Here is a 27,194-nt window from a genome sequence, read left to right as displayed (position 1 = left end):
TGCCTGAAGGAGACCCTCAGTCTGTCTAATTTCTGGAGACCTAACACTGTTCTTGGATTTTCCTTGGGTCCCAGCTATGGTCCAGGCAGAGGGGAAAGTGAGGTAATGAGGACTGCAGGGAATTGGGTGGGGAGAATGAGAAAGGTGGTTAAGTCTAGTGTACGGTAAAAAGATGAACTCTGGAACCAGACTGTTTGGGTTCAAATCCCGGCTCTATGTTTTTACTAGCCGTGTGGCCTTGGGCTAGTTACTTAGCCTCTCTATGCCTCAGGGGGTTTTTTCATAATTTTATTATTTTATTTCTTTTTTTTGAGGAAGATTAGCTCTGAGCTAACTGCTGCTGCCAATCCTCCTCTTTTTGCTGAGGAAGACTGGCCCTGAGCTAACATCCGTGCCCATCTTCCTCTACTTTATATGTGGGATGCACGCCACAGCATGGCTTGCCAAGCGGTGCCATGTCCGCACCCAGGATCCCAACCGGGGAACCCCAGGCCGTCAAAGTGGAACGTGCGAACTTAACTGCTGCACCACCGGGCCAGCGCTGCCTGAGTTTTTTTAAATCTGCAAAACTAGAATAGTATCTACTGTTGTTCTGAGGATTAACTGAATTAATATACGTAAAGCACTGAGAATGGTGCCTGGTACACAGTTTTATATATGTGTGTGTGTGCTATTATTATTAGTACTGTCATTATTAATGATGAGTTGAAAAAGCCATATGAACTAGGATGGTTGAAGCAATAGCATCTACCAACTATAAAAATCAAACACTGCAATACCACAAAGAGGTTCCTGTCATTTTAATTAGGTTTGCCATGAAAAGCAATAACCTCAGCTAACCACTCTGCCCTCATCCTCTACCTAACCCCCTTCTCCCTTCATATGCATATAGCACAGGGACCCAAAGGCCCTCCTCCCCGCTCCCATTATGGGAAGAAATGTCACTAAATGGACTTGGCCCCTCATACAGCATGAAACAGGATGAATAAAAATATCTTTATGAAGAGTTCTGTTGTGCTATTATCTAGGGTGGAGTCAGGGGCAGAGATATGGCAAAGGCTGGGTGAGGTCTGGGGATCTCTTAGAGATCAGAATTTGCCTGAGGAGCACAGTGCCTATAGTTCACCCAGAAAGGGGGCTACGTCTAAGAGGACGGGGCTAGGATGGGCTAGGCTGAACGTTTTCCTCAAGTGTATGTGTGAGGATAAGGATAGCTAAAAATCCATTCTCCTTCCTCCCCTCACACCTTCCCCAGCTCCCAGGTAGAAGGGTAGGGGGCTCCGGAGCAGGGAACAGAGTCACAATTCTCTCAGTGTTTCATCTGTGGTTCCCAGAGCTTTGGGCAGGCAGTGAGTGGGGCACACCCCCCAGTGCTGCCTGAGCCCTTCCCCCAAGCTCAGAGCTTCTCTCCACCTGTGAGCACCAGGGCCTGCAGGATGTCAGACAGTGAGACAATTCCCTTGACCACATCATTCTCATCCACCACTACAAGTCGGTGAACCTGGCATGGAGCAACAAGGGAGAAAGCGATGTTTAGTGTCAGCCTCCGTTACGGGGAGCCCTTCAGTCCTACCCTCCTTGCCAAACCCCAGTCTCAAGGCTGCTCCCCTCAGCCCCTCTTGGATCAGTGGCCTCCCTACCTCTGCTTCCACCAGCCTGTTGATTATGGTCTCCAGAGTCTCATGCAGGTAGCACTTGAGGACACCCTCAAAGTAATGTGATCGATGTTGCAGAGCTTTGGTCACAGACACATCTAGGTTGTTGTAGGTCTTTTCTGCCGCCAGATTCTGGGGAGAGAGAGGAAGGTGCTTGCAGGGAAGCAAAGGAGCCAGTCCCCAAACTCTGAGCACACCCAACCTCACAAGTGGGATTTAGGGCAGATGTCAGCCATGCCCACAAGCCCCACCCAGCTCATTCAATTGCTTTTCAAATAGGATTTGAAAGCTTGGAAGCTTCTAAAACCCGTAGGTCCCAGAAGAGACTCTCTTCTTCTCCCTCTCCACATTCAATACCCCGCCCCTTTCCCTACCTCCCAGCCCCTCCACAATCACTCACGATAACATCAAACTTGGAGTAGATGTCCACCACACGCCCTAGGGGGACAGAGGCAGCTCAGCAAGGAGGATCTGGCATCCAAGGCTCCCTGTGCCCACAGAATCACCCTCCGGGCTGTGCTGAGAGGGCAGCGGATTTCCCCAGAGCCACCCTGGCTTCCCTGGAGTCTTCCCTCTCCTTCTGCCCAATCTCTCACCTTTTTCATCCACCACTGGCAGGGCCGAGACTCGATGCTGTACAAAGATGCCCAGAGCCACGTAGACGGGGGTGGTAGTGCGGACCATAGCAATGTTGGCATAGGTGCCAATCTGTAGCTCTTCCAGAGACTTGGACATGAACTCGGGCTTGGGGAATTCAGTGATCTGAGGAAGAACCATCAGCCTGAATTTCAAGGCCCTCTAAACCACCACTGGATATCCCTCCAACCCAGTATATAAGAAGTAAAAACTGGGCTGAGGAGCACTTACAAACAATTTGAGGAACTTGAGGATACGCTTGTGGGTGAGGATATACAAGGTGTTGCCTGATTCCGGGTCAATAACTGGCAGCCTGTGGATCTTGTTTCGAATTAATGAAGAGACAGCATCAAACAAGCTGTGGGAAGGTGGGGAATAATGATAAGTTCCGCAGTGCTGGGCCTGAGGGTGGTTAGATAGCTCCTTACGGTATGTTTATAAACAGGGAAAACTGGTGGTTGGGGGACGGGAGCAGTGTTCAGACCAGGCCTGAAGAGAGTGAGAGAGGAGTGAGTGAGTGAGTGAGTGAGAGGGAGAGAGGGAGAGAGGGAGAGAGGGAGGGAGGGGGAGAGAGGGAGAGAGGGAGAGAGAGAGAGAGAGAGAGAGGGAGAGAGAGAGAGAGAGGGAGAGAGAGAGAGAGAGGGAGAGAGAGAGTATGCGTTTGTTTGGGTTTGGGAGGAGTGTCTGTTCTCTCTTCTGCCCCTGGATCTCTGGGTGTCTAGGGTTTTAGCTATGCTGATGGCAAGGCTCTTCCCTTTCTGGACAAATGGGTAGCTGGAACTCACCTGGCATTAGGAGAAATGCAGACAAGTGGTTTAAAGGAGTCCTGTAGATACACCTCTGAAGGGAAAAGGGAGGTTCAAAATATCACCATGGAAAACCATTTCCCAGGAAACTCTCTATCCCTTTATCCTTTTACAACCCCCAATTCTCTACACACCTCTCCAAGTTTCTATCTTGTGTTCTTCCAGCTCATAGATCTGTACCTGGAAGCAGAAGCAAGAGAACTTGAGAGTTGATCTCCCTGCTTCATTAACCCCTTGTGGTTTGCTTGGAAGAAAGGAAATGAGAATGAGGGACTTGGAGCGTCAGGCTAAGGTTCCTTACCAAGGCTGACTTATAGTAGCGGTGCAAGATGTTGATGAAATCAGTGATGGTCAGCATACCTGGAGGCCAAGACAAGAGCCCTCAGCACTGCTTAAAAGCTTCTTTCCCTGCCCGGCACAGGATGCCAATAATACTGTGTTCTAGAAATTTTTGCTTACCCACAAAACTTTGCTTCTTACTGTCCCACAAAGGGGCAGCTCGTACACCATTAGTCACCAAAGCAAAGAAAGCTTTCTTCACCTGTAACCAAAAGAGTAATAATCACAAAGGGAAATTCACAGGGGGCAGGACTTTAAAAGAACAGGGGTTGGGTATGTTGGGGAAAACATGAGACTAACCCCATAGAAGGACAAGGATATTTACCCTTGGGATGATAGGATGAGAGGTATTGAACCAGAGGCTCCAAGGAAGGGGAAAGGGAAAAGAGGAGTTCACCCACCTGCAGGGAAGTATCAAATACAACCAATTTGGAGCTTGTGGGAATCAGGTCATAGCAGCGATGAGACTTCATGAAGGAAGTATACACGCTATTGTTGGATTCTGGGGTCTCTGCATAGGGTGTGATAGTTAGTAGCTTCCTTCCATCCAAGAACTCACAATCAAAAGGAGCAGAAAATAAAACTGTACTGTAGCTGCTCAAATATTTAGAGCATGATTTTATTTTTTAATTTTTTTTGGTGAGGAAGATTCACCCTGAGCTAACATCTGTTGCCAATCTTCCTCTTTTTGCTTGAGGAAGATTTGCCCTGAGCTAACATCCATGCCAATCTTCCTCTATTTTGTATGTGGGTCACCGCCATAGCATGACTTGATGAGCAGTGTGTAGGTCCATGCCCAGGATCCAAACCCACGAATCCCGGGCCGCCAAGGCAGAGCACACAAACTTAAATACTACGCCACCTGGCCAGCCCCAGAGCATGATTTTTTATAAGGCCCCCTATTCTATCTCTTTTGTTCCTATTGTTCCCACAAAACCTGGATAAACCCCTTAGAAACCATTTCATTCAACCCCCATCTCCAGGTAGGTTCACAGGTTCAGATCCCTGGTGCCAACCTAGCACCACTCGTCAAGCTACGCTGTGGCAGCATCCCACATAAAATAGAGGAAGATTGGCAACAGATGTTACCTCAGGGTCAATCTTCCTTACCAGAAAAAAAAAAAAAGACAGAGATGGCTGACTAAAACAGAAAGGCAATCTTTCATTAATCTGTTCTAGTCTTAAAGTTTTTCTCTCATCTTTAACTGAAGTTTTCCCTTTCATATATTTAGCACATTTTCATTTGTTCTCTCTTCTCAATTAAAATGTAATTAAGCTCCTTAGAAGAATTTTAAGCAGCTTACTTGAATTTTAAGACCCACAGATGAGAAAGGCATGGTCCAAATTGGGCCATTTCACATCAACACTAAGTTGGAACCCAGTGCTCAATCATCCTGGCCCGAAACACCTGGAGCATCCTTCTTGGGATGACCCTGTGAATTAGAAATCATCCTACCGACTCCAGATAAATGGGAGACCCTGGCTGTGTTTACCTGTTCATTCCTCTGATTTTAATTGCTTGCAATCCCAAAGTAATAGCCTGAATGTGCTACATACTATGGTATGTGTACTTAAAAATATTACATCATCTAATCCTTACAACAACTCTATAAGGCAAATATTGTCCTCATTTTTCAGTTGGAAAGCAGTGAAATAAATTGCTCAAGCTCAGGTCATTAGTAAGTGACAAGAAAGACTCAAACACAGATCTACCTGATTCCAAAGTTCATGCTCTTAAATCCTATGCCAGTTGTTTGTTTTTAATTTTTTACCAAAGGTACACAGTTTAAAGAGTCAAATAGTTCTAAAGATTTTAAGAAAACTGCAGTCCCTGGCACCCACCTCCCTATACTACCTCTCCCCAGAATCAGACTTCTTTTATCTGATTATTTTGGTTATTTATTTTTTGTCTGTAAACAACATGCTTATATTGTTACTTTTTTTTTCACTTTTAGGAATTATCTATTATCATCCAAGGAAGATGAGAATTTTTAGTTCTCTTTCCTACCAGGACCCCATACTAACATGCACCTCCCATCCCCCCATTCTTCTCAAAATTAAACTGTAATGTTGGTTACATTAGTATTTAAATAATTTTGACTGAAGATTCATTAGAGCTAAACCAAATAATAAACTCTGATTTTTTTCTTTGTTTTCCTTGGAGTTAATAATTCTCTTGTCTTTTTGTTTGCTTAACTTTCTCTGTATGGTACTTATAACTGATTCAACCCTCAAACTCTTTACCAATTGTTAAAGTCTCCTTTCAAGAAGTTCAGAAGCATTAGATAGTCTATCAATTCAAACTACCCAAAGAAGTCTCTCCGGAGCCTTCTGACCTGCTCAAATCTGGGCTGGTTTGCCCGCTGTGCACTGCTGTCATCTTGAGATCTTCCTTCATCACCATCCAAGGAACCCCTTTCCCGTCTCTCCTGTATTGGCACTCCTGTATCCCGTATCTCATGTTTTCATCTTTTTTGACTACTCCCTTGTTTTGGTGGAGCACACCTTCCAGTAGCTTCCTGAGAAAGGGTGCATGGGATGTCAATTTTTGGAGACCTTGCAGCACGCAGATATCTTTATTTTGCCTTTATCTTTGATTTACAATTTGACAGGATATAGATTCTAGGTTGGAATTTCTTTTCCTGCAGAATATTGAAGGCATTGCTCCATTTCCTTCCAGCTTCTGGAGTTGTTGAGAGTCAGAGGCAATTCTGATTCTTTGTATGTGACTTGTTTTTTTCTCTCTGGAAACTCAGGATCTTCTCTTTGTTTCCAGTGTTCTGAAATCTGATGATTGTGCTTCGGGTGGGTCAATTTCATCCACTGTGCTGAATATTCAATGAGTCATTTCAATATGAAAACTAATGTCCTTCAGTTCCAGGAAATGTTCTTGAATTATTTCCTCGACTGTTTCCTTCCCTCTGTGTTGTCATTATTCTCTTTCTGTAATTCTTATTATTTACATATAGGATTTCATAGACTGACCCTTTAAGGTTTTTGTTTTTCTCTTGTTTTTTGGTGGGTTTTTGTTGTTGTTGTTGTGTTTAAAGATTTTATTTTTTCCTTTTTCTCCCCAAAATTCCCCCAGTACACAGTTGTGTATTTTCAGTTGTGGGTCCTTCTCCTAGTTGTGGCATGTGGGACGCCACCGCAGCACGGCTTGATGAGCAGTGCCATGTCCGCACCCAGGATTCGAACTGGGAAAACCCTGGGCCCCAGAAGCAGTGCGCCAAACTTAACCACTCCACCATGGGGCTGGCCCCTGTTGTTGTTGTTTTAAAAATACTTTCTCTCTCCTATTTTCCACTTCTTTGATTTTTTTTTTTCACTTCCTTGATTTTTAATTCTATTTTCTGGGAGATTTCCTCAACTTGATTTTCCAAATCTCCTAATTGGTTTTAAAATTTTGCTATTATATTTTTAATTTCTAAGAGCTCCTTTTTGTTTTCTGAAAATTCCTTTTAAAAAAAAATTGTATCCTGTACTTGTTCCATGGTAGAAATATGTCCTTTTATCTGAGTACATATTAATGTTAACTTCTGAAGTTTTCTTCTCTATACACTGACTTTTCCCCTCTGTTGGTTTTTCTCTGTTTGCTTCTTTTCATGTTGTGGGGGCAGTGTGGATCAGCTTTCTTCATGTTAGGGGGTAATCCTTGGTTTAAAGGAGCATTCAAACCATATTTTAAGAGTGGTGTCTTTAAAGCTGACTGGAAGCTCTAAGTGTGTAAATGAGCCTTGTTGACTGTGAGCCATTTAGATGGGGAGCACTCAATACGTATAGTTTTTGGGCTTTCCCCTCAAGAGGATTCTGGAGAGGATTTATTTTGTGCTTGGAGGGTGAAGTCTTTTCTGTCAGCCTTCTGGAAATTGAATGAGGAAAAGGACTGAGGTCTCCACATCCAGTATAGTTCACTCTTGCTCCTGTTTTTAGCCCAGTACCTCAGCCCTCAACTGGGCCTGAGCCCCTCTCCAGACCTCTAGTCTTTGACAAAGATGGGGGGGCAATGCCCAGCTGTACTCAGTGGGGTAGGGAGTCTTGGGATCTGAGTGCTTCTTAGGCCTTCAATGCTCCTTGGCTTTCCCTACTGCTAGTTTATAATTCAGTTTTCTCAGGTTGGCTAAGCCATTTACCACTCTTCTGTCTGCTTTCCAGCTTCCAAAATTTCATTGTTGTTGTCTCCTCTCTTGTTCTCCCTGTTCTGGTGGGTTTGTACCTTTTAAAACAAATTCTTTTATAGTGTTTTTAGTGGCTTTTTGTGAAGGAATGAAAGTAGATGCATGTATTTGATACACCATCTTTAATTGGAAGCCCACCATTGTTTTTCAAATTTGAAAACAGACTCCCAAGAGCGAGTCTTTTGACACCATGCTACATTTATAGTTAAATACTATCACTTTAGGCTACACCTACAAACATATTTGATTTGGCTTTCCAAGTATTTAAAAAATAATTTAAATTAGTTGCCAAATTTTAAAAACCTGGAGATTTACATAAAAATCCAAATTCTCAGTTTCTTTTCAAAATCAGATCCAATAAAACTAGGTCCTGAATTCTTGAATAGTAACAATTGACCAGACCTGGATAGTTGCTGCCTCTTTTTAGATGCGATGAGATCTACAGGTTGTCGCAGTCATACGCAGCCCACGTCACTGCTTAATCCACGTAGACAATTTGAATTTTTGACCCCTGCCTTGGTTGGCACTAAAGCAAATGTACTCAAAAACAATAAAATAAGCATTGTTATCACGTGGCAGTAGTCAATTAGGAAGTCATCCAGATAATTCAAAATATGACTATATTAACTTTTTTGGATACCAACAAAACGAAAACAGAACACTTAAAAATTCTTATGGAGAACTCACAGACCCTTAATAATATGTCCTAGGATCTCAGCTCATATTTCAATCCTCTGAGAAAGTGTGTACTCCTAATGCCATAAACATGTTCTAGGAAGACCTAGAAGTGTTCCTAGGCAAATCCTTTACCACAGATGCCTATAAGTTCTGCTCCTGTCTAGATGGCCTAGGGTTGGGCCATTCCATTTTAACAAGGTATTTGGGAAGGTGCTGGAATTGCCTTCGCCTGTGCTCTGGATTTTGGACTTTAGTGCCTCTATTTCTAGATTAGTTCCAAGGGCTTTCAAGGCCTTTCTATAATTTCTTGTGTACGCTCAGCAGTTTTAGTGAACTCATTGGATGATAAAATCCTAGTGGCATTGTTTCTGGGGAACTCAGATAATACTAGAGACTTCTAGAACATGGTTAGCCAGTTGAGAGTTGCCTATGGAAGCTTTCCCTGGACCTCGAAAGCTTCTCTCAAGTGATTCAATAATTGAAGATATTAATTATGCTCATCACCCTATCAAAGATTTATTCCTAGGTGATCTTGCTACGTTATTGTTCCTGATTTGTGTGGTTTGGCATATTATCTGGCCCAGGTTTGATTCTCCCAGGGGGACCCAAGGAGAGATTAAAAAACATTGCTGAAGACAAGTTAGGATTGCACTATTGCTTTCATACCAGTTTCCTTTTTTCAGTAAACTTACCTTGATGATGCTCATTTTCCAGAGCTGGGTGGCCATCTGAAGAAGTGGCCTGGAGAGACAAGAGAAACAAAGATTCAGCCTATCTTAGGTTCCATCCATGTGAGCCTAGCAACAAATGACTTCCTTGAAAGGACTGGAAGGCCTTTTAGAAATAAGATCTCATTTAATCTTCATAACAACACTGAAGTAAATACTATTATTAGCCTTACTTTCACAGATTAGGAAACTAGGTTCAAGAAATATTAAGGAACCTGCCCAAGGTCATATGTCTGGTAAGGGGTGAAATAGGGATTTGAACACAGATCTGTGTGGTTCCAAAGCTCATGTCTTTATATACTACACTGCCTAACGAAACATTAGGTCTTAGAAGCTGAGACTAGGAAATCTGAGTTTAGGGCTGGCCCCACAAGATTCTCACAGATCTACTTTATAAAAACATGGAAGCCAGACGGACACACTGCTTTCCTGCAAACACTCACCAAGCATAGTTGTAGGCAACAGAATCACTGACACAGCCCTTACCACCGAGAGAGGGCCACATCTGGGGAGGATCCCAGCAGCTGACTGTCAGAGAGAGTCAAAGCTTGAATGACTGAGGGCTGGATAAGGAGCACAAATGTTCTGAAACTGGGGACCTGGGTCCTCTCAGCACCCTTGTGAGTCAAAGGCTACTACAGCCCAGAGGGTGCTGGTTTTCCAAGTTTCCTTGCCTCGACAGTCTGAGATTAGAGAGTGCTTTGAATACAGAGAAAACTTCAGAACCATCTCTGTGCTCCCTCAAGTGGGAACATTTGGAAATTTCATCGTTATCTAGGAAGTCAGGAGGAATCGTGATAATTTTCATCCATTGGAATCAACAGTTTTGGCTCCATTTGCTCTGAGTAATATCCCCAAACTAACTTAAAATCATACTTCACCTCCAAAGCTGCTGTAGTAACGTGAAGTTAAAGGCCTTGGCTTGAATCTGGGAGGCTGGCTGGTAAACAGGGTCAAGTTGGCAGGATAGCCCTAAACTTCTCTCTCCTAGCAGGCCAGGGTGGGGGCAGGGGGGAAGAGGGATAATCTCTGTCTCTTCTCTCTGGGCTGCATAAGACTATCAGCTTGGCCTGGCATTTTGGCAAGACTTTCGGAACAACAGCCTCATCACTTATAAGTGGGAGAGACGGCTGTTCAGCTATAAAGAAACACACATGGTATAACACAGTCTCACAAAGATCTATACAAAGACACGGAAACTGTTACTTCTGTAGAAATTATTGTACCCATCACATGATACTTACATACTACACTGTGCTACAGTTACTTTGTTCATTCTCTATCCAAACAGATTATACATTCCTGGAAGTCTGAAACTATTTTACATTTCTTTGTATCCTCCATACGCCTAGCATGTGGTTTTGCAAATAATTCTCAATTGTTTTATTTTTTAATTCTCAAATTGATAATGATAATAATGCACACTGATATGAACAGAGACCTAAGACTAAGTCACAAGGAGAGAAAAGAGATGTACAGCTGGATATAGATTCGGATACCTATGTAAGAGTCAGACACAACTGAATATGCCTTTATCTTTCTCTACAGAGGAGTGGGGTAATTATGTCCACTCCTCTCTACTTTTAGTAACATAGGGGACCTGAGAAAGTACCATTGTACTACCTAAGTACAAAATATTATTACAGAGACACAGGCTAGATCTGACACATAAACTCACAATTTCTTTCAATTTCCTGATTCACATTTCCAATTGTTTGCTAAACAAGCACAGATGTCACAGAGACTCCTCAAATGCTTCAATACAAAACACAACAGCATCTGTCCATCCAATCCTATTATTCTCACTGTGGGTCCCATCTTTGTTTTTTGCATTGCTGTCTTCCCAGGGGCCGAGAACTGCAGTCTTGAATCCTCCAAGAATGGACTATGCCAATGTGTCTGTTTAGAATTGCAGAGCAGGGCATGACCTAAACTTGTCCTTAACATCTACCAGCTAAGCTGGTGAGTTAGAAATGCCTCAAATCTGTCTCTCTCCCTTCCACGTTCACAGCTTTAACTCAGGCTTTTACCTCTCACTTCTGCAACATTCTCTAAACTGGTCTCCCCGCCCTAAATCTGTTTCCTCTTCCATTCATCTTTCATGCTGTCACCACCTTCTCTCGCCAAGCATCTCAGGTTTGGAAGAGACTGATCTCCAGCAACCAGGAACTCACTACTTTCTGAAGTAGCTCCATCCATTTACAGAAAACTGTTAAGAACATTCCTAAAGCACACTCACTACCTTGCTCGTAAATTTTCCATGGGTCCCCTTATTACAAAACAAAGTTCTAACTTAGTGTGGTATGCAATACCTTCAACCCGACCTCAGCCTACTTTTCCAGTCTTTTCTCCCACTATGACCAAAATCCAAAGCTCCAGCAACATCAAGCACTGGCTCACCCCCAATTAACCTCTACATACCCCAATATCTGTGCCCTTGCTCACACTGTTCTCTCAACCTGCAATGCCATCACCCAGGTTCACAGTAATTTCTCCCTCCCCCATGCTTCCACAGTCCTTTGTTTGCATCTTGATGATAACATTTACTACAGTCTACCTTAAAGAACAGCTGTCACTGGCTTGCGCTCACCCCCACACCAGTTAAGCTGAGTATTTTCAAAGCAGAGGTTTTCTTTTTTCTTCTTTTTAAAACAATTTCTTTCCCAAGAACCTAATTCAGTACATAAAGTATGAGGTCTAATTAGAAAATCTATATAAAAATGCTTTGTAAACCCTGATAGATTTATAAGTAAAAATTAATATATTATTTTGAATTTAAAGGAATCAGACCTCTTGTTCTTGCTCAAAATTCTCTTAATCTGTAAGAAGTGACTCCCTTGCCTGGGTGACCAATTGCAAATCACTTCACCACTTTGGTCTGTTTTCTTCTTTATATCCTGAGGGACAAGGCATCTCTGCAGGGAGGGAAAAGGTGCCGTAAAGGAATTACTCTGGGCATGTGACTGATCCAAGGAAAGGTGAACCTGTAGCCCTTATACAACTACAGTAACAGATGATAAAAATCAAGACAGGAAGAGTTACTCTGTCGGCAAAAGCGTACATGGTTAAAAACTCTTGGAGAGGGAAGTGAATGGGAAGAGTTCCAGAATGCTAAGAAAAGGCTCCTGAGAGCAAGGTGGGTCCAAACACGTAGCAGGCAACTGGCAGCATCTCTAGGAGGATGACAGAAACCTGCCACAACCGGTCAATAATTGCGGGCCAAGAACGAGTTATGCCAACACGCCTGCTTAGAATCGCAGAGCAGTGCATGACCTAAACTTCTCCAGGGACACAGCGGCCTCTAAAATTGAAAGATTCCCTCCTTCAGGAAAACCTCAGTTTTCAGTCTTATTAAGGGTATGTGACCTCGCTGGACACCTCAATGCAGTATAAAAGTCTTTCAGATGTCCCTCCGGCCACAGATTGTAGGGATCACAATCAGACAACCGGGGAGCAGGCGCTACATGCAAGCGGGGCTCCCTCGGAAGCCCCCTGCCTCACCCAGGAAAGCTGGATCACAACCCTGCTCTCTCAGGCAACCTCTGAAGGGCTTGAGGTGCTAAGAGGAAAGGCGGCCAGAGATGGCCAGGGTGTGCGCGGGTTTCGGAGGAGCTCGAAGTCACTGCCCGCTCGGGCTAAGAGTGCCGCGGACGGAAGGCAGGCGCGGGCGCGGCCCAGTCCTAGGAGATGCGCCCGGCGAAGGAGCGGAGGGGCAGGGTCACGGGATAGGACAGACACCCGGCTTCCCGTTTACTGGGTACCAGCGCCGGCCCCTGCCCAGGCTTCCCCGTCCCCTAACGGGGGTCTCGGGCTCCACAGCGCCCCCCGCCGCCCTCCTCACCGTCTCCATTGCGAGAAGCGCCGGCTGGGTTCGTGCCCTTTAGGAAGCTCGCCGGAGGGGCGGGGAGTGGGAGGTTCCACCCCACTTCCGGCACCGCGACGCCACTTCCGCTTACGTCAGAACAGACGCAAGCCAAGGGCGGCCGGCAGCTCACCCTTCCCGCGCGGCCTGACCTCGGTAACCGCCCTCCCCTGGGTCCTCTCGGACCCTCAAGGATCCCGCTGACGGCGAGGCTGACGGGACGGAGCCGCTTGTATTTAAAATGTTGTTTTTTTATTTGTCGTTTAAAAACAAACTTGGAAGAAGCAAAATCCAAAACTTGCCCTTTGCCTCTTGCAACATAAATTATGTACAGTTCAGAATGATCGCTGATACAAAACATGCCAAGGACAGGGGCGCTGGGGGAGGAGGGAGAGAGGGCGCTTTAAAAAAGGGAATCATTTCATCCGTTGTTACGAAGGACCAACCTTGCTGTACAGGATACACACAACACAAAATAAAGTCTTCACGGGATTCACACTTGTCAGCGATTTATTTTTTAAAAAGGGGGAGGGTCCTGGAGGTGAAGGGAGAAGACCGTAAAGGGGAAAAACTGAAAATTGAATATGTGCAAGTGTAAACCAACCCAAAATACAAACACGGGGGGAAGGGGAGAGGAGGGAATTCTGATGCAATTATACAGGCGGGGTACTTAAAAAAACCAACAACCAAAATTCCAACCTGTAGCTTGGGTCTGAGTTAGTTTATATAAAAATTAAAAACTGTATAAGGTTTCTTCACTAAATTCTACAGGACTATCGGATACCTAGCATATGCTTACAAAGTCTGCCCCATCCCCTTTTCCCAATCCCAGGGCCCAAGCCCCAACCAGAGCCTGACTCACAGGAGCCAATCTCTCCCTCCCTGTAGCCTAGGCCTTTTGCTCTTGGAAAAGGAACATCCAATGGCTTTGGGGGCAGCAGCCCAGTCTCCCCACTGTCTGATTTAATTACAGTGGTTTCTGTGGGGGTGAGGGGATGTTATTCTCTTAAACATTTGCAGCTTGAAACAGTTGAGGAAGCAGCTTAAAAAAAAAAAAAAAAAACTCCCTACCCCCATCAATCCGCAACCCCCCAAATTCAAAAACAAAACAAAACAAACCTAAAATCACAACAGCGACCGTGCTCCCCCTCCAGCAGGCCTGCCCATCCACTGTCACCAAGCCCATCCCTACACTCCAGACATTTGATTCTTGAAAATATTAATTACAAAATGCCCTTTGCCCACAGCCCCTAGGAGAGAACTGCATATAAGCTTCATCTTCATCCCCATGGCTCCCTACCAGAGAGGGGTCTGGGGCCTCACCCACCCCCTGACCTACCCCTACCCCCAGGAAGAGGTTCAACTGCAGCACAAGCTTGGGCAGAAAGGGGAAGGAAAGGGAGGCAGGGACCCCATCACCCTCTGGCTCCCCCTGGGGCCAGCTCACTTTTGTGCGTTATAACATAGTCCAACTATACAACAGGGGGTGGGACTCGCCCAGCCTCTATACCCCCACCTTACAGCAGTCACAGCCAGGGGGTGGGGAGGAGGGGGTGAGGAAAAGGGCGGTAGGTTGGGTAATGGAGGGGCCCCCCCACAAGGGGAGCTCCATGTGTCCGCCCCACACCCCCCTACCATTTATAAACTGGTTTTGTAAAAAGAAAATAGATATATTTATATAGAATATATAAAGCACAAAAATTAGTAGTTTTACATTTGCTCTCCCCGGGGGTGGGGGGAGAGGGGAGGGTTCTCACCTCCAGCCGGCTCCCCCATGCCCCACAAGACTATGTACAATCCCATGTATAAATAGATAAATACCCCCCCCCCCCCCCGCGCTGACACTAAGCTCCCCCATCCCCACATCACCACCCCTTCCCACCAGACCAGCAGCAGTTTGGTGACTGAGGGAAAGTGGGAGCTCCGGGCCACACCCTGCCTCACTGGGTATGGGCATGCCACTCAGGGATAGCCCTCACCCTACCACCCACCCACCCCATCCAGGGGCTGGAGGGCAAATGGGCTCATGATGGGGTTGGGAAAACAGGAGGGAGATATCCTGGTCCTAGGTTTAGCACACCCCTCCTGCCCCCATGTCCAGATGGAGAAGGAAGTCCTAGAGCAACTAGGGGCCAGTCATCCCCAATCTTCATCATCATTAGCCTCAACCACCATCCCATGCCCATAATTAAAAACAAAGATGGATTTTTTGTTGTTGTTTTTTCTTCCTCCTCCTACCCTCCTTCCACCCACTCAGAAGAGGGCAGTGAGGTGGGGGAGAGGGTTGGGGCAGTAGGGGGCTTGGAGAGGGTCTCACATTTCAAAACAGCAAAAAATCCAACACTTAAATGAGGTAGGTGTGGGTGTGGGGTCTCCTTGCCCGGCTTGCCTGGCGTGCCCTCCTGGGCAGCTGGGCGCCTCTTTCCCGTTCATGTTGCATTTGTCAGAGTGGAAAACAAGGAAACACAACCCATAGAGAGACAGAAACACAGAGGAGAAGAGGGAGACAGAGACAGATTGAGAGGGAAAGGGATGGGGGTGAGGGTGGGGGCAGGACCCGGCAGGCAGGGCCAGGTGTGGGACCCGGCCTTTGGGATTGTCAAGCTTAGTCAAGTCTCTTTGCAGCCTTGAGTTGGGCCGGAGAGGTCGGTGGGAGCAGCAGGGCTGTGAGGCCCGGCCACACATCCTCCTCCCCCCTCCCTGCTGCCTCCCAGATGCTTCTGGGTAGTTCCCGGCCCATATCCCCCTCAAACCTGAGATGCCCAATGGCTGCTTCTGTCTGGCCCCTCCTGGAGCTGGGGGCAGAGATGCCAGCCTGGGGGCCGGTGGCGGGGAAGAGGGTTGTCCCTGGTGCCCAGGGTGGGCTTGGCCTAGGGCCCTCTGCCCCAGCCTCCTGCTCCAGGGGCTCCGGTCAGCCGGCAGCCCCAGCCCTGGGTCCTGGCTCTGGCTGCTACCTCTCTTCCCCCTCAACCCTTTCAGGGAAGAGATTGGGGGTGGGGGGACTCCCCTGCCTGGTAGCCACAAAGCTTCTTAGTTCATCCATTTCCGACAATTCCAGGCTCCACAGTGGCAGGGGATCTTGTGCTGATCGTCCTCAAAGTCAAACTGATAGTCATAGGTCAGCTGGAAAGAGAAGAGGGCAGAATCAATGCCAGCCCCTCGGAGGCAGTGGGGGAGGGCAGAGAAGATCTGATCTAAGGGCAGTGGCCTTGGAATTGGGCTCCTGAGGAATGGCAGAGAAGAGGGAGCTGCTTTGTCACTCACTCAGGATGCTTCCTCTCACCTCCTCTCCTTTGGGGATTCGCCGGCTAGAGATGATGATGATTTTATCCTCCTTGTCGAACGTCACAACTTCTGCCACACAGTTAGGGGCACAGGAATGGTTAATGTACCTAGGAAGCAGGACAGAGTCAGGGATGCCAGGCAACTGAGTTGGGATGATTCTGGTTCCTTGTTAGCCCACCCCCAGAATGTCACCCTCAGGAACCCCTAAATCCCTCCTTCTTCATTCTTCTCTCACCTGGCAGGGCCTCCGGTCAACGTAGCATCAATCACATGTTCATTGTTTATTCGGAACATGTAGATGCCTCGATTCTAGAAAGGCAGAGGTTGCAGAAGGAGGGGCAAGAATATCAGAAAACGGCAGCAGTGGTGGTGGTGGGATCAGGTGGTGGACTTAGGCAGTGGGCTTATCTTCATTTCTCATTCTTCCTTTTTCCCACCTCTCTTCTCCTCCTCCCACAGCTTTCCACCTGCTCCTCTGGCCTCAGTCCTGCCCCTTGTTCCTTGGCTAAGCATGGACCATGCACCATGATGGCCCCTCTGCCAGCCCATACCTGCTCCTCATAGATTTTCTCCCGCCGGTTGGCCACCTCGTTGCGAATGATGGTGCCAATGTACTCGATGACCATTGTGTGCTTTTCTAGGTCCTTGGCTGCATAAAGCCCCAGGCCCTGGATACGGGAGCGAGCCAGGTACACATTGTTCTTCCACTCAGTGCGCAGCCGCCGGTACTGAGATGACTTGGAGTGCACAAACTGCTTGCTGTACGGGGTGTTGGTCTCTCCTGTGAAGGTGCTCTGATATGCCTTGGACATGCTGGTGCTGTTCAGGGTGTGGGGCCTGGGAGGCGATACAGTCCATGACAAGAGAGTTCTCCCTTAGATCAAGCACACGCCACCCGCCTCCTCCCTGGGATTTGCAACACACCAGTTAGGGACGTGTGCTGCCTTAGGAATGGAGTGGAGGCATCTGGGCCTTGGCTTTGGTGAGGCAGCAACTAGCTACGGGGACCCTTCTGACACCCTGGGTGGCACAGAGAGCCCAGGATGGGGGGTGAGGGGTGGAGGGAGGGGGTGGCACCAATTCCCCTACACTGAGCCCACTCTCCCATCTCCCCACCTTCTACCACCCTCCTGCCAAACCATCCTCCAGGCCATGCTCCTCTGGGAGGTCTTCCCCAAGCAGTCCAGGCCTGGAATTTAAGCTCATGGTTTGCTCAAATGTCTGAGTCCTACCTCTTGCTCATACTGGAAGCCCTGAACCTGGGCTGGATCTGAATTAAAACTGGCTCTGAATTCAGCCAAAAGGTGGTATCTTTTCCTTTCTCCAGACTGTCCCCTTCTCTGATGTAACGTTGGGCTCCGTGCAGGTGGCTCAGTGCAGGGGAATGACTGCTGCCTGGCAGGAAGCCTTTCACCACCCTAGGGCACCAGCCAAGTTCTTGCCCATCCCAGAGCAGTGGTTTTCAAACATTTTTGATTCTTTTTTATTTAGCAGAAATCTTTTTTCTTCTTTAACAAAATCTTGGTGGAACTCCAATACATAAACTAGATGAAAATGGAACTTTTCTGGTTCAAATTGGTTTTCCCCAATTTGGGGAAGGGGGGGCCATACATGGGGAGGGCCAAGCTCTGCCCACGCAGTTTATGGGTTCCAGGGCTTTTGGAACACTCATAGTTTGAAAACCACTGTTGTAGAGCATCGAGGACTAGGGCTGACGAGGGTAGAGTCTGACATTCTACGACAGCCCAAGGAGCAACCGAAGGCCTTCAAGAAGGCCCTGCTACCGTGCATTCTGCCTCCCTCTACCCAGGGACCAAAATCAGGCTACCGTGATACACAGAAAGAACAGTGAACCACAAGTCAAGAGGTAAGGTTCTGGTCCCAGCTGTGTGACCTTTGTCTAGTCACTTAACCTTTCTGGGTCTCAGTTTTCTCAGCTGTAAAACGGGGGTCATACCACCTGCCCTACCTACCTCATAAGGTTGTTGTGAGGATCAAATGAGATAATGGATGTGAAAACGCTTTGAAAAAAAAAGTATAAAGTGCTATACAAATGTAAGGTTTTATTATTTTTCTATCATATTTCTAATTATTTATTTTTGATACCAACTCAGCCAGGGGAAGGGAAGGTGACCCTAGCACTCATGGGGTGTCTGAGGTTTGGGACAATCATAGGCCCTCTGAAAGCAAAACAGGAGAGGAAGGAGGTGACTGTGTCCCTTACACATTTCATAAAATTTCACTGCTGTCTACCCAGAACCTCCCCAGCAGCCATTTCTAAGGTGCCCAAGATAAGTCTGTCCTAGCCCCCAGGTCACCCCAGGATAACTGAGCAGATTAGGGGAGGAGGAAAGGGAGACCCTAGTGATAATTGCGCACCCTCTAATCAGGAGGCTTACAGGGAACCCCCAGTCTCTTCAAGGGAACTGATCTGTAACCCCAAACCCTCATAATTGGCCAGAGAATCCCTACCAACACCCACACCCACACCCCTTGGCCCCAGCCCCACAAGCTCACCGTTTGTAGTGTGTGAGGATTTTAGGCTCTGATCGGGCACAACCAGTGGGGTTGATCATGAGTGGCAGCTCCATCAGGGGGTGGCGTCCATAGCGGAATAAATAGTTTTGACAGCTTTCCACTCCAGGCAGCTGTGGGCACAGGTCGTGCTCATCTTAGCCTGAGCACTTCTGGGGCAGGACCCTTGTTCCCAGTGCCCCCCTGCCCCAGCCCCTTCCTTACTGATTCAGCTATGCGCAGCACGGCATGCACCGTCAGCCCAAAGAGTTCCTCGCCTTTCAGGTACTCGGGGAAGAGCCGCAGCATGTCGGCCTCTTTTCTCATGGCAGCCACAGGCTCAATGATGCGATTCCACACAGCTAAGCAAGGAAAGAGAGCAGCCCTCAGAGGGAACTTTTGCTCACTGATCTCAGTCCTAACCTCGACCCGGAGCTAGGCTGTTTTCTATAGCGTGCACATCTCCCCGTTGTGAGGGCGTGTGGTTCTTCAAGACTTTCTCTTGGCCTCCCAGTCTGTCTCCCTCAACAAGCCAGGAGGCTTCCCACCCTGGAGGGGCATCAGAGAGCCTTGGGACACAGAAACATGACCCCAGGGCCTAGAAGACCCAGCACAGGCCACGGGCCTTGCTGAGAGCCAGAACAACAGGCATGCTTTGGAGTTGGGAAGATTGGATTCAGGTTCTAATACTGGTCATGGGGACCATAAGCCAAATACTTAAATCTCTCTAAGACTCAGTTTCTTCACATACAAACCCAATATAATAGTACTTACCTCATCGGGTTGCATGAACAAAATGACCTCTATCAGTCACTTAGCTGTCTGTGGCACACAGTACACGCTCACTAAAAAGTAACTGCTCTTACTGTTATTTTTATCATTAACACTAAAACTAAGATCAAAAGAATTTTGTCCAGGGGAACGCAACCATAAGGAACTCGAGGTTAGAATCGGATTGGACGAGCCAGCCGACAGGGTCTCAGAACTGAGGCTAGGAAAGGGAGCTGGAACACGTGAAGTTAGACAAGCAGAATCTCTGCAATTACAAGAGAATGTAAGATGACTGAGAGAGACTAAAACATGTTCTCTGGGCATCTTAAGAGACCTCTGCCTGCCTGCGGTTGGGGAAAGGTCACTCACAGGGACCCTGAAGATCTCTTCTTGACATCATAAATGTGATTCTGGGAGAAACTTGCCCAAATCCATATTATCATTTCAAGGGCCCAGTGCTCACCCTGGGGAGAGGCATCAGTGAAGACCAGGTCCTCCAGGCCCTGCTCGATGACTTTGATGACGAATTCCGGCCGCCCGTTGTTCTCGCCAATGGAGCAGCGGTAGCAGCAGCGGCGGTTGTTGGTGCGGAGACTCCAGTAGATGCGCGTAGCCTCGTAGCCCACGGGATAGAGGGCAGTGGCACTGTGGAAATCAGCCATCTGGTGGGGGAGCAGCTGTCCAATGGCATGGAACACAAGGCCTCCAACACGGAACATGTGTAGCCGCTCTCCCCGCTGGATGATGCTGGCGATTTGCTTCACCTCATCCCGCTCAATGTAGACCCGCCGGAAGACAGCAAAAGAGCTCAGCTCCTGCTCACAGGGCCCCTTGATCTTATGCATTGGACAGAGCATGGTCTTGTCCTTGAAGAACATGCACTTGGCACGGATGGCGCAGGCAAAATGGTAGACGTTGGGACAACGCATGCGATTACAGCTGCTGGTGGCACCAGTGCGCTGGCACAGGGAGCACTTGGTTAGCAGTCCTCGGTGCAGAGCAACCTCCACATTCATCAGCGCCCCACCCTGCGTCTCATATACTTCCGTGGACCACAGGGCACAGTTGAGATGCACCCACAGGTCCAGGTCCAGGTTCAGCAGGCGGGCAGGCCCATCAGTGGCCCCATCACCCTCCTCATGACAGAAGCAGCAGCGCCGCATGTCTCGAGGCACCTTGTCGGGTCGCAGGGCTGTGCCAAGCTGTTCCATAAACTCTGCCACTTCCCGCTCATCCTCCTGCCGCCCACTGCCCTTCTGGATCGTCAGCAGCAGCCGCAGCCGCTTCCAACGCACCCCCTTCCACTTCTTGAGGCGAGGGGTCCGGGAATCTTCACCCTCTTCAGAGGGCCGGGCTCGGGGCTTGGGCCGGGCTGATTCAGGGGATGAAGCCAGTGGCAGAGGCGAGGGAACTGGTGGCTCAGCTGAGGGTTCAGCCGGAAGTTCAACTAGGGGTTCAGTAGCAGGGCTAGCAGGAGAGGGTGCCAAGGGGGATGGGGGTGGGGAGGGTTCTTCAGGAGGCGGGGCTGAGAGCTGTCGCACATCCAGATTGGAGACATTGTAGGTGTAGCTGTGTTGGGTAGGTGGCTCTGGGGCAGGGCTCTCCTACGGGAGGGCGTGCACCCTGTATGTTAGTGCCAGCTCCTTACTTAAGTAGCTCCCTCCCTCGTCGCACCCAGATTCCATTCTCTGCCTTCTTTGCCCTAGCCAGGTACCCATCCCTTTTCCTCCCCAAGACCCACCTGTTTCAGGAGGCTCAAGATGTCTAGCTGGCTCTTGAGGGTATAGCCAGGCAACACAGCATCAAATTGCTTCAGCCAATCAGGGCCAGCTTCTGGACTCTTGCCGCCCAGACCCTTGTCTTTCCCGCCTGCAGGAAGGAAGGGGTCAGGGCCTCCCACCAGAATCATTCCCTGTAGGTCCCAAGGAGTTTTCCTGCCACACTCACCAGGGCCCTCAGCTTCCCCCTTCTTAGGCTCAATGCCTGCCCTGGCTGGGCTCTCTGGGAGCAGCACCTCGTAGTTGTTGGGGATCTTCATGCTTAGCAGCTCTGCAACTGCCACCATCACACCATTCAGGTTCTGCCAGGGCAGGGAAGGGGATGGGAGAGCCGTGTTGGCAGAGTGTGCAGAGTAAGCACTACCACCAGCTTGGTGGGGACAAGGACACCCAGCACACACTCCCCAAGCAGCTGGTCAGTCCTGCCCCTGCGCCATCCAGCTCCTCTCACACACCTCCTTACAGTAGCCTTTCCCAAACTGCTGTGGGCATTAACAGGAGCTCCATCAAAAGGGACCTGTGTCAACTAAGTTTTGGAAATGATGCACACTATATCCACAACTTGGAGACTCATGATCCACATTAGCCAATTAAAGGAGCTGAGGAGTCTGGCAGTAAAGAAACCTGTTTTGTTGTTTTAATTGGGATTTCCAATTTTCTTTGACCACAAAACCCTGTTAACCTTTTCAAAAGAACAGAGTGCCACCAATGTGACTGGAGACATGCTGTCTTGCTGCACTGGTCACATTACACACATTCTCCTTATTTGTTGACTTGTGTCTTGACCACTGGACTATGAGCTCCTTGAGGTCAGGGACCCCTCATGCTTCATTTACCCTAATCCCACAGTCTCACCCAGGCTTTCACACACAGTGGGTCCTTAGTACATAGTTTTGAATGGTCGAATTTATCCAGACAAGCTCTAGGGACTGCCCTCTGATCAGTATCCCCTTGGCCTCCAAGTCACCCCCAGGACACACCTTGGCTGCAGCAGCAGAGACCGTCAGCATGACTGACACCTCGCTTCCTTTGCCCTTTTCCCAAGTTGTGGCAGGCAGCTTCCCAGGGGCCTCCAGGTCCAGGGACCCATAAGGTTTGGTATCTGGGAAGACTGAATGAGAAAGAGGGACCTGTGTAAGCTCCAACTGCCTCTCTCCCCCAGCCTCAGACAACCCAGCCTGGCCTGGCCCATGCCCAGAGCAGCCTTTACCTGGGATGCTGGCCCGAGGAATGATGGGGATGACAGGGGAGAGAGCCCGGTCGTCCTGCTCCCACCGGCCTGAGCCCAGCTGAGGGAAACGAGGAGCCTCCTCCCCTAGGATGCTCTCAGGAGATGAAGCCGGCACAATGCTGTCAGGAGAATCACTGTCCTCGTCACTCTCCATCCTGTAACCCAAAAGTAGATATTTGTTGTTACAGCCCTACAGACGCCTCCTCCCAAATATAGAGACTAGATGTCCTATCCTTACTTGAAATCTGCTATTGGCCAAAGGAAAAATGAGGCAACCTGCCCCCCACTCCCATTCCTTATCTCCATTTCCGGCCCCACTCCCACCTGACATCCTCAGTCTGATTGTGAGGGGGTGTAGGCAAGGCGGCCAGCAGGTCTAGACTCTTCACCTCTGAAGCATCTGAGGGGTAGGTAAGGAGAAGAAAAGTCAGGCTGAGGTTCACCGGAGCTGATGGTGCTTTCTCCTCTATATTCCAGGCCTGACTAGTACAAGCTCTAGCTTAGTTATTGTGACCACTGTCTACCCATCCACCCATTTACCAGTCTGGGTTAGACAAGCTGCATCTAGTGAGCCTTTCTTATGTGCCAGGCCCTGGGATCTAGGTTCACTCTTTGTTTATAATCTTTTAACAACTCCATGAGACCAGTATTATAATACCCATTTTACAGTGAGGAAATTGAGGCTCACACAAGTCAATCAAGTTACCTAGCTGCAGTAACACAACTAAACGAATGCAGGAGTCAGGATCCAAATCCAGATCTGACTGTGGTTCCATACCCACTAAAGCTAGGCTGTTCCTTACAAACGAAAGCTCCATTAACCCTCTCCCTGCCATCCCCCTCCTGTCGCCTTTTCTCTAGACTCCAGAAGCCCATCCTTGCCTCCAGCAAAGGAGTCCTGAAGAGGACCTTCCTATCTCATACCCTCCCTTCCTGTTGTGTATGCACACAGAGTAATATGCAACCCACTCACAGCTTAAACTGTGTGTCAAGGCACACTAACTGGCTTGGACCCTAGCCACCAAGTCCTGCTAGGGGAGAAGCCCCTCTGCCCCTGACTTACCCCTCAGTGTGCCTTCAGTGTCCCGGGCAGAGGCAGCATCCTTGGGGTGCTCCCCCAGCTCTTCAGATGCAGTGACACCATTTACCATCTTCTGCTGCACCGATGGGGGTGGGGTGGGGGGCAGCGACGAGGGTGGTGTCGGCGGGTTACTCAGGTTATTCTGGGGGTGGGGTGGGGTGTTGTGTGCAAGATGGCATAGGGAGACTGACATAATCTCCTGGCCCCACAGTACATCAGCAATTTCCTCAAGTCTTCCACTCCCACCTCCACCTCCCCAAGAATCTCATCATCCCCGAAAGGTATCACCATTTTTCTGACCTTGGTAAGCAGCTGGGAATAATAGTCAGGGCCAGTGGGCAGCGCCCCACTTCCAAAGGCCCCCCTCAGCTGGCACTGCCCATTGATCGGGCAGCCACTGCCAAAAGGAGCAAAGAGGCTGAAATTGGCGGTGATGGTAGGCTCTGTTAGGGGCAGCAGGGACAGCTCCTAGGAGGGGCAAGATGACAAGGTTGGAAACCTGCAGCACGTACATCTCCACCACTGCACAGCTGGGGGCCAGGGTGCCCCCTATCCTGGGACGGGACCCGGGGACTGGCTCCTGGGGGTCACCTGTTTCAGCTGTTTCAGCAAGGCCTCGCTGGCCCTGACCCCGTCCTCCTTCCGCAGCTTCTTTCGGGAGCTCACCAACCTGTCGCTTGCCTTCTGTACCCGCTTGGGCTTCGGTGTCAAAGGCTTCCTGGCTGCTGTATCCTAAGCCAGATAAACCCACAGTGAAGGCTGCTGTCCTCCTTGGAGCCCTCACCTCTTGTTTGACCCAGATCTGCTCACTCTGCCCCCAGGCTCCAGGCCTCCTCACTCTGACCTCTCCACTCTAGCTAGAGTACTCACCTCCTTGTTGCTGGTAGTACCCTGTAGTTTCTGCTCCAGCCCAGCCAGCTTGCTGTCAATGTGCCCGTTGATCTCAGCTCGCAGCCCCTCAGGCCCCTGCCCAGTGCTGAGTTGCACATTCTTTGCCCGTAGAAGCTTCTGCAAGAGCAGATGCCCGGCCTCTGAGCGGGGGCCTGCCAGCAGGAGGTGGTTGCTGGTACCTGGTGCCCCTATTGGCTCCCCATTGGCCTCCCTCTTCACTGCCTGCGTTCCCAAGGCGCATGGCTCTTCCCGAGGTTCCTGCTTGATGCTGAGATGGGGTGGTTCGGGTGCCACCTGCCCATTCACCTGCTCCAGATGGCCAGGTACCAGGCTGCTCTGCTCTGGCTTGTGGGCTTCTGCAAGGTTGTCTGGGGGGTCCCAAGGTCCTACCCCCTTGCCGAAGAAGGCATCCGCAAGCTGGGCAGAAGCAGGTGAGACCTTCCCAGGAGGCAGTTCCAAGGGTGGCCCCTGGGGTTTTGGGGTCCCTGGCTGGATGGGGGTGAGCTGGGCTTCAGAGGGGAGCTGGGAGCTGGGAGAAGGTAATTGTGAGGAAGGTCTCTTTGGCTCTTGGGGGCTGGATGGTGTAGGTGTGGGATGGACAGGGCCAAGGACTGGTCCTGTGGATAAGGCTCCTTGTGGGGTGGGGAGCCGAGGTGCGCCCTGAGGTCGAAGCCCTGCTCCTAGCTCCTGGAGGGGGCCTGTCTGGGATCCAGGGAAGCCCCCAAGGTGGGGCTGGCGGCCTAGGAGGCCCTGGAGGGGAGAGGGCTGGGTCCCAGGGTCCTGGTAGGGTGGGGTCTGGCGTACTGCCTGACTCTGTTGCAGCTGCCGCTGCATGAGCAGTGCCTGTAGCTGCTGCTGCTGCTGAGGACTCAGGTGCCGCAGCTGTGGGTTTTTGGCGAGGACTCCTTGGAGCTGTGCTCGAAGCTGACCCACTGTAGGCATGAGTCCAGTCCCAGGCAGGCCCTGCCCAGACTGCGGGGCAGATCCTGGTTTGGCAGGCTGTGACCCTGCATTATTTTGCATGGGCCGCTCTAATCCAAGGGGCTGTTGAGAGCCTGGAAGGTTCTGGGTCATGGGCCCAGGCTGTTCCCCTAAAGAAACAGAGGATTGGGCCAGCAGGTGGGGCAGAGGTGAGGCCTCAGAAGATGATCCGCTGGTTGGCTGCCCATGGCTTCCTGCACCTGCTGTGTGGAGCAAGTTAACTTGCTGCTGCTGTTGTCCTGGGAGCCTCAGAGGTGGCTGCAGCTGCACAGAGTTGGGCTGAGGCTGGGCCTGGGGTTGGACAAGCAGGAGTGGCGCGTCCCCAGAGAGTGAGGGCTTTGCCTCCCCTGGTTCAGTGGCCACGGACTCAGGAACAGTCGCTACTGCTAACGGCCCTCCCTGATGTGTGGAGGGCCCCTCAGTGGCCTCTGGAGGAAGAGCTGTCTCTACAATGCTTTGTTCCTTGCCCGCGAGAAGGAGGGTTGGGCCCAGGGCTCCGGGGCTAGAAAAGTGTTGCAGAGGCTTGGCTGGCATGCCAGGACCAAGCGTCACCTGCTGCTGCTGCTGCTGCTGCTGCTGCTGCTGCGGAGAAAGTAAAGTTCGGCTCTGGTTCAAGAGGCCCATCTGCTGCTGCTGCTGCTGTTGAAACTGCTGCTGCTGCTGCTGCTGCTGTTGTAGCTGCTGTTGTTGTAGTTGTTGCTGTTGCTGTTGAAGTTGTTGCTGCTGCTGCTGCTGCTGTTGTAGCTGTTGCTGCTGCTGCTGTAGCTGTTGCTGCTGCTGCTGTAGCTGCTGTTGCTGAAGCTGTTGTTGCTGTAAGGAGCCCATGGGCTGAGCGCTCAGTTTGGGCTGCCCACTGTGTGGCATGAGACCCTGCTGAAGATGGGAAAGCCCTGCCACGGATCCCTGCTGTTGGTGCTGTTGCTGCTGCTGCTGGGCTGTGACCAGCCGGTGTCCTGTAAGGCCCTGACCCTGCTGTGCCAGCTGGGGGGAACTCAGCACCCGAGACTGGTTCAGAAGCACCTGTCTGTGCGGGCCCTGGGGACCCAAAACTCCAGGGTGGTGCTGCTGTTGCTGCTGCTGTTGCTGCTGCTGCAACACTGCCACCTGGGCAGGGCCCAGCATGCCCTGGGACCCCTGGGGTGGTTGGGGGGACAGCTGCTGGACCAAGAGGCCCTGATGGCTGCTGGGAGGCAGAAGCCCCTGGGGCTTGGGGCCCAGAGCTGGGTTTGCTTGTACCCCTGGGCCCTGCTGCTGTTGCTGCTGGATTGCCACTTGTCCTAGGAGGTGCTGCTGCTGCTGCTGCTGCTGCTGCTGTTGTTGCAGTTTCTGGGCCAATTGCATGCGTTGCTGCTGTAGCTGCAGCTGTCTTTCCTGTAAAAGCCTTGAATCAGGTCCTAGGCCTCGAAGAGCAAGGTTGCCAGGGAAAAAGCCCCCTGAGGGGCCAGCCAGGGCCCCAGCCCCACCAGAATGTTGCTGTTGTTGCTGTTGAGCCAGGGTCGTGTTGAGGAAGGGGCCACCAGGCTGTCCAGGTAGTGCCATGCCCCCAGGGGGCAGGCGAAGACCTCCAGCTTGCCCACCAGGTGGCCCCTGGGGTGGCTGCAGCCCATGGCCAGGGAGCAGCTGACCAGGGAGCTTTGTGAGTAGCCGGGGACTCTGGGAAGGGCTAAGGGCCAGCACGGCTGAGTGTTGCTGCTGCTGTTGTTGCTGCTGCTGCTGCTGCTGCTTATTCCGGTATTCTGCCATGAGATTAGTGTGCTCCTTCTGCTGCTTCCGGACCTAA

The 27,194-nt window shown here is 49.9% G+C and overlaps 2 protein-coding genes across 13 annotated transcripts in view; both read right to left on the bottom strand.

The window, feature by feature from the left end:
- Window positions 1–785: 785 nt before the first annotated feature.
- Window positions 786–12,952, bottom strand: PRKAG1 (protein kinase AMP-activated non-catalytic subunit gamma 1). Of its 3 annotated transcripts, XM_046677944.1 has the most exons (13): window positions 12,862–12,947; window positions 8,985–9,033; window positions 8,017–8,154; window positions 3,838–3,947; window positions 3,557–3,638; window positions 3,399–3,457; window positions 3,232–3,277; window positions 3,077–3,131; window positions 2,523–2,649; window positions 2,252–2,417; window positions 2,056–2,093; window positions 1,641–1,787; window positions 786–1,501 (listed from the first exon to the last, which is right to left on the bottom strand). In XM_046677944.1, exons 4-13 carry the CDS (start codon window positions 3,907–3,909, stop codon window positions 1,397–1,399), a joined length of 897 nt encoding a protein of 298 aa, XP_046533900.1. In that variant the 5' UTR covers window positions 3,910–3,947; window positions 8,017–8,154; window positions 8,985–9,033; window positions 12,862–12,947; the 3' UTR covers window positions 786–1,396. The 3 variants fall into 3 exon arrangements, with proteins under 3 accessions (XP_046533900.1, XP_046533891.1, XP_046533881.1); XM_046677935.1 differs by lacking the exon at window positions 8,017–8,154 and having other exon boundaries at window positions 12,862–12,952; XM_046677925.1 differs by lacking the exon at window positions 8,017–8,154 and having other exon boundaries at window positions 3,838–3,990; window positions 12,862–12,941.
- Window positions 12,953–13,115: 163 nt separating this feature from the next.
- The window catches only part of KMT2D (lysine methyltransferase 2D), a 42,099-nt gene continuing 28,020 nt past the window's right edge, over window positions 13,116–27,194 (bottom strand). For 8 of the 10 annotated variants that reach the window (XM_046661926.1, XM_046661978.1, XM_046661948.1 and 5 more), the window contains 17 exons: window positions 24,413–27,190; window positions 24,134–24,274; window positions 23,843–24,010; window positions 23,525–23,684; window positions 22,786–22,861; window positions 22,441–22,616; window positions 22,211–22,341; window positions 21,400–21,532; window positions 21,194–21,321; window positions 19,916–21,056; window positions 18,907–19,043; window positions 18,685–18,815; window positions 18,141–18,188; window positions 16,719–17,004; window positions 16,403–16,476; window positions 16,166–16,274; window positions 13,116–16,005 (listed from right to left, as the gene is read on the bottom strand). In XM_046661926.1, the coding sequence (XP_046517882.1) occupies window positions 15,913–16,005; window positions 16,166–16,274; window positions 16,403–16,476; window positions 16,719–17,004; window positions 18,141–18,188; window positions 18,685–18,815; window positions 18,907–19,043; window positions 19,916–21,056; window positions 21,194–21,321; window positions 21,400–21,532; window positions 22,211–22,341; window positions 22,441–22,616; window positions 22,786–22,861; window positions 23,525–23,684; window positions 23,843–24,010; window positions 24,134–24,274; window positions 24,413–27,190 (5,910 nt within the window). In that variant the 3' untranslated portion in view covers window positions 13,116–15,912. The remainder of the gene's footprint in view (window positions 16,006–16,165; window positions 16,275–16,402; window positions 16,477–16,718; window positions 17,005–18,140; window positions 18,189–18,684; window positions 18,816–18,906; window positions 19,044–19,915; window positions 21,057–21,193; window positions 21,322–21,399; window positions 21,533–22,210; window positions 22,342–22,440; window positions 22,617–22,785; window positions 22,862–23,524; window positions 23,685–23,842; window positions 24,011–24,133; window positions 24,275–24,412; window positions 27,191–27,194) is intronic. The other 2 variants (XM_046661968.1, XM_046661996.1) reach the window with 1 other exon arrangement.

Source organism: Equus quagga, chromosome 1 (genome assembly GCF_021613505.1).
Source record: "Equus quagga isolate Etosha38 chromosome 1, UCLA_HA_Equagga_1.0, whole genome shotgun sequence".
Classification (NCBI taxonomy): Eukaryota; Metazoa; Chordata; class Mammalia; order Perissodactyla; family Equidae; genus Equus; species Equus quagga.
Note: the sequence above shows the minus strand (reverse complement) of the source record. Positions and strands in the feature narration are given on the sequence as shown.

Bases quoted from the DNA above. Each gene is read 5' to 3' on its own strand.
- PRKAG1 (XM_046677925.1), bottom strand. From the start codon at position 9,020: ATGGCCACCCAGCTCTGGAAAATGAGCATCATCAAG. The intron at 2,650-3,076 runs GTGAGTTCCAGC...ACCTTCCCACAG, and splicing joins TGCATTTCTCCTAATGCCAG to CTTGTTTGATGCTGTCTCTT. The intron at 2,094-2,251 runs GTGAGAGATTGG...CTGTCCCCCTAG, and splicing joins GCCAGTGGTGGATGAAAAAG to GGCGTGTGGTGGACATCTAC.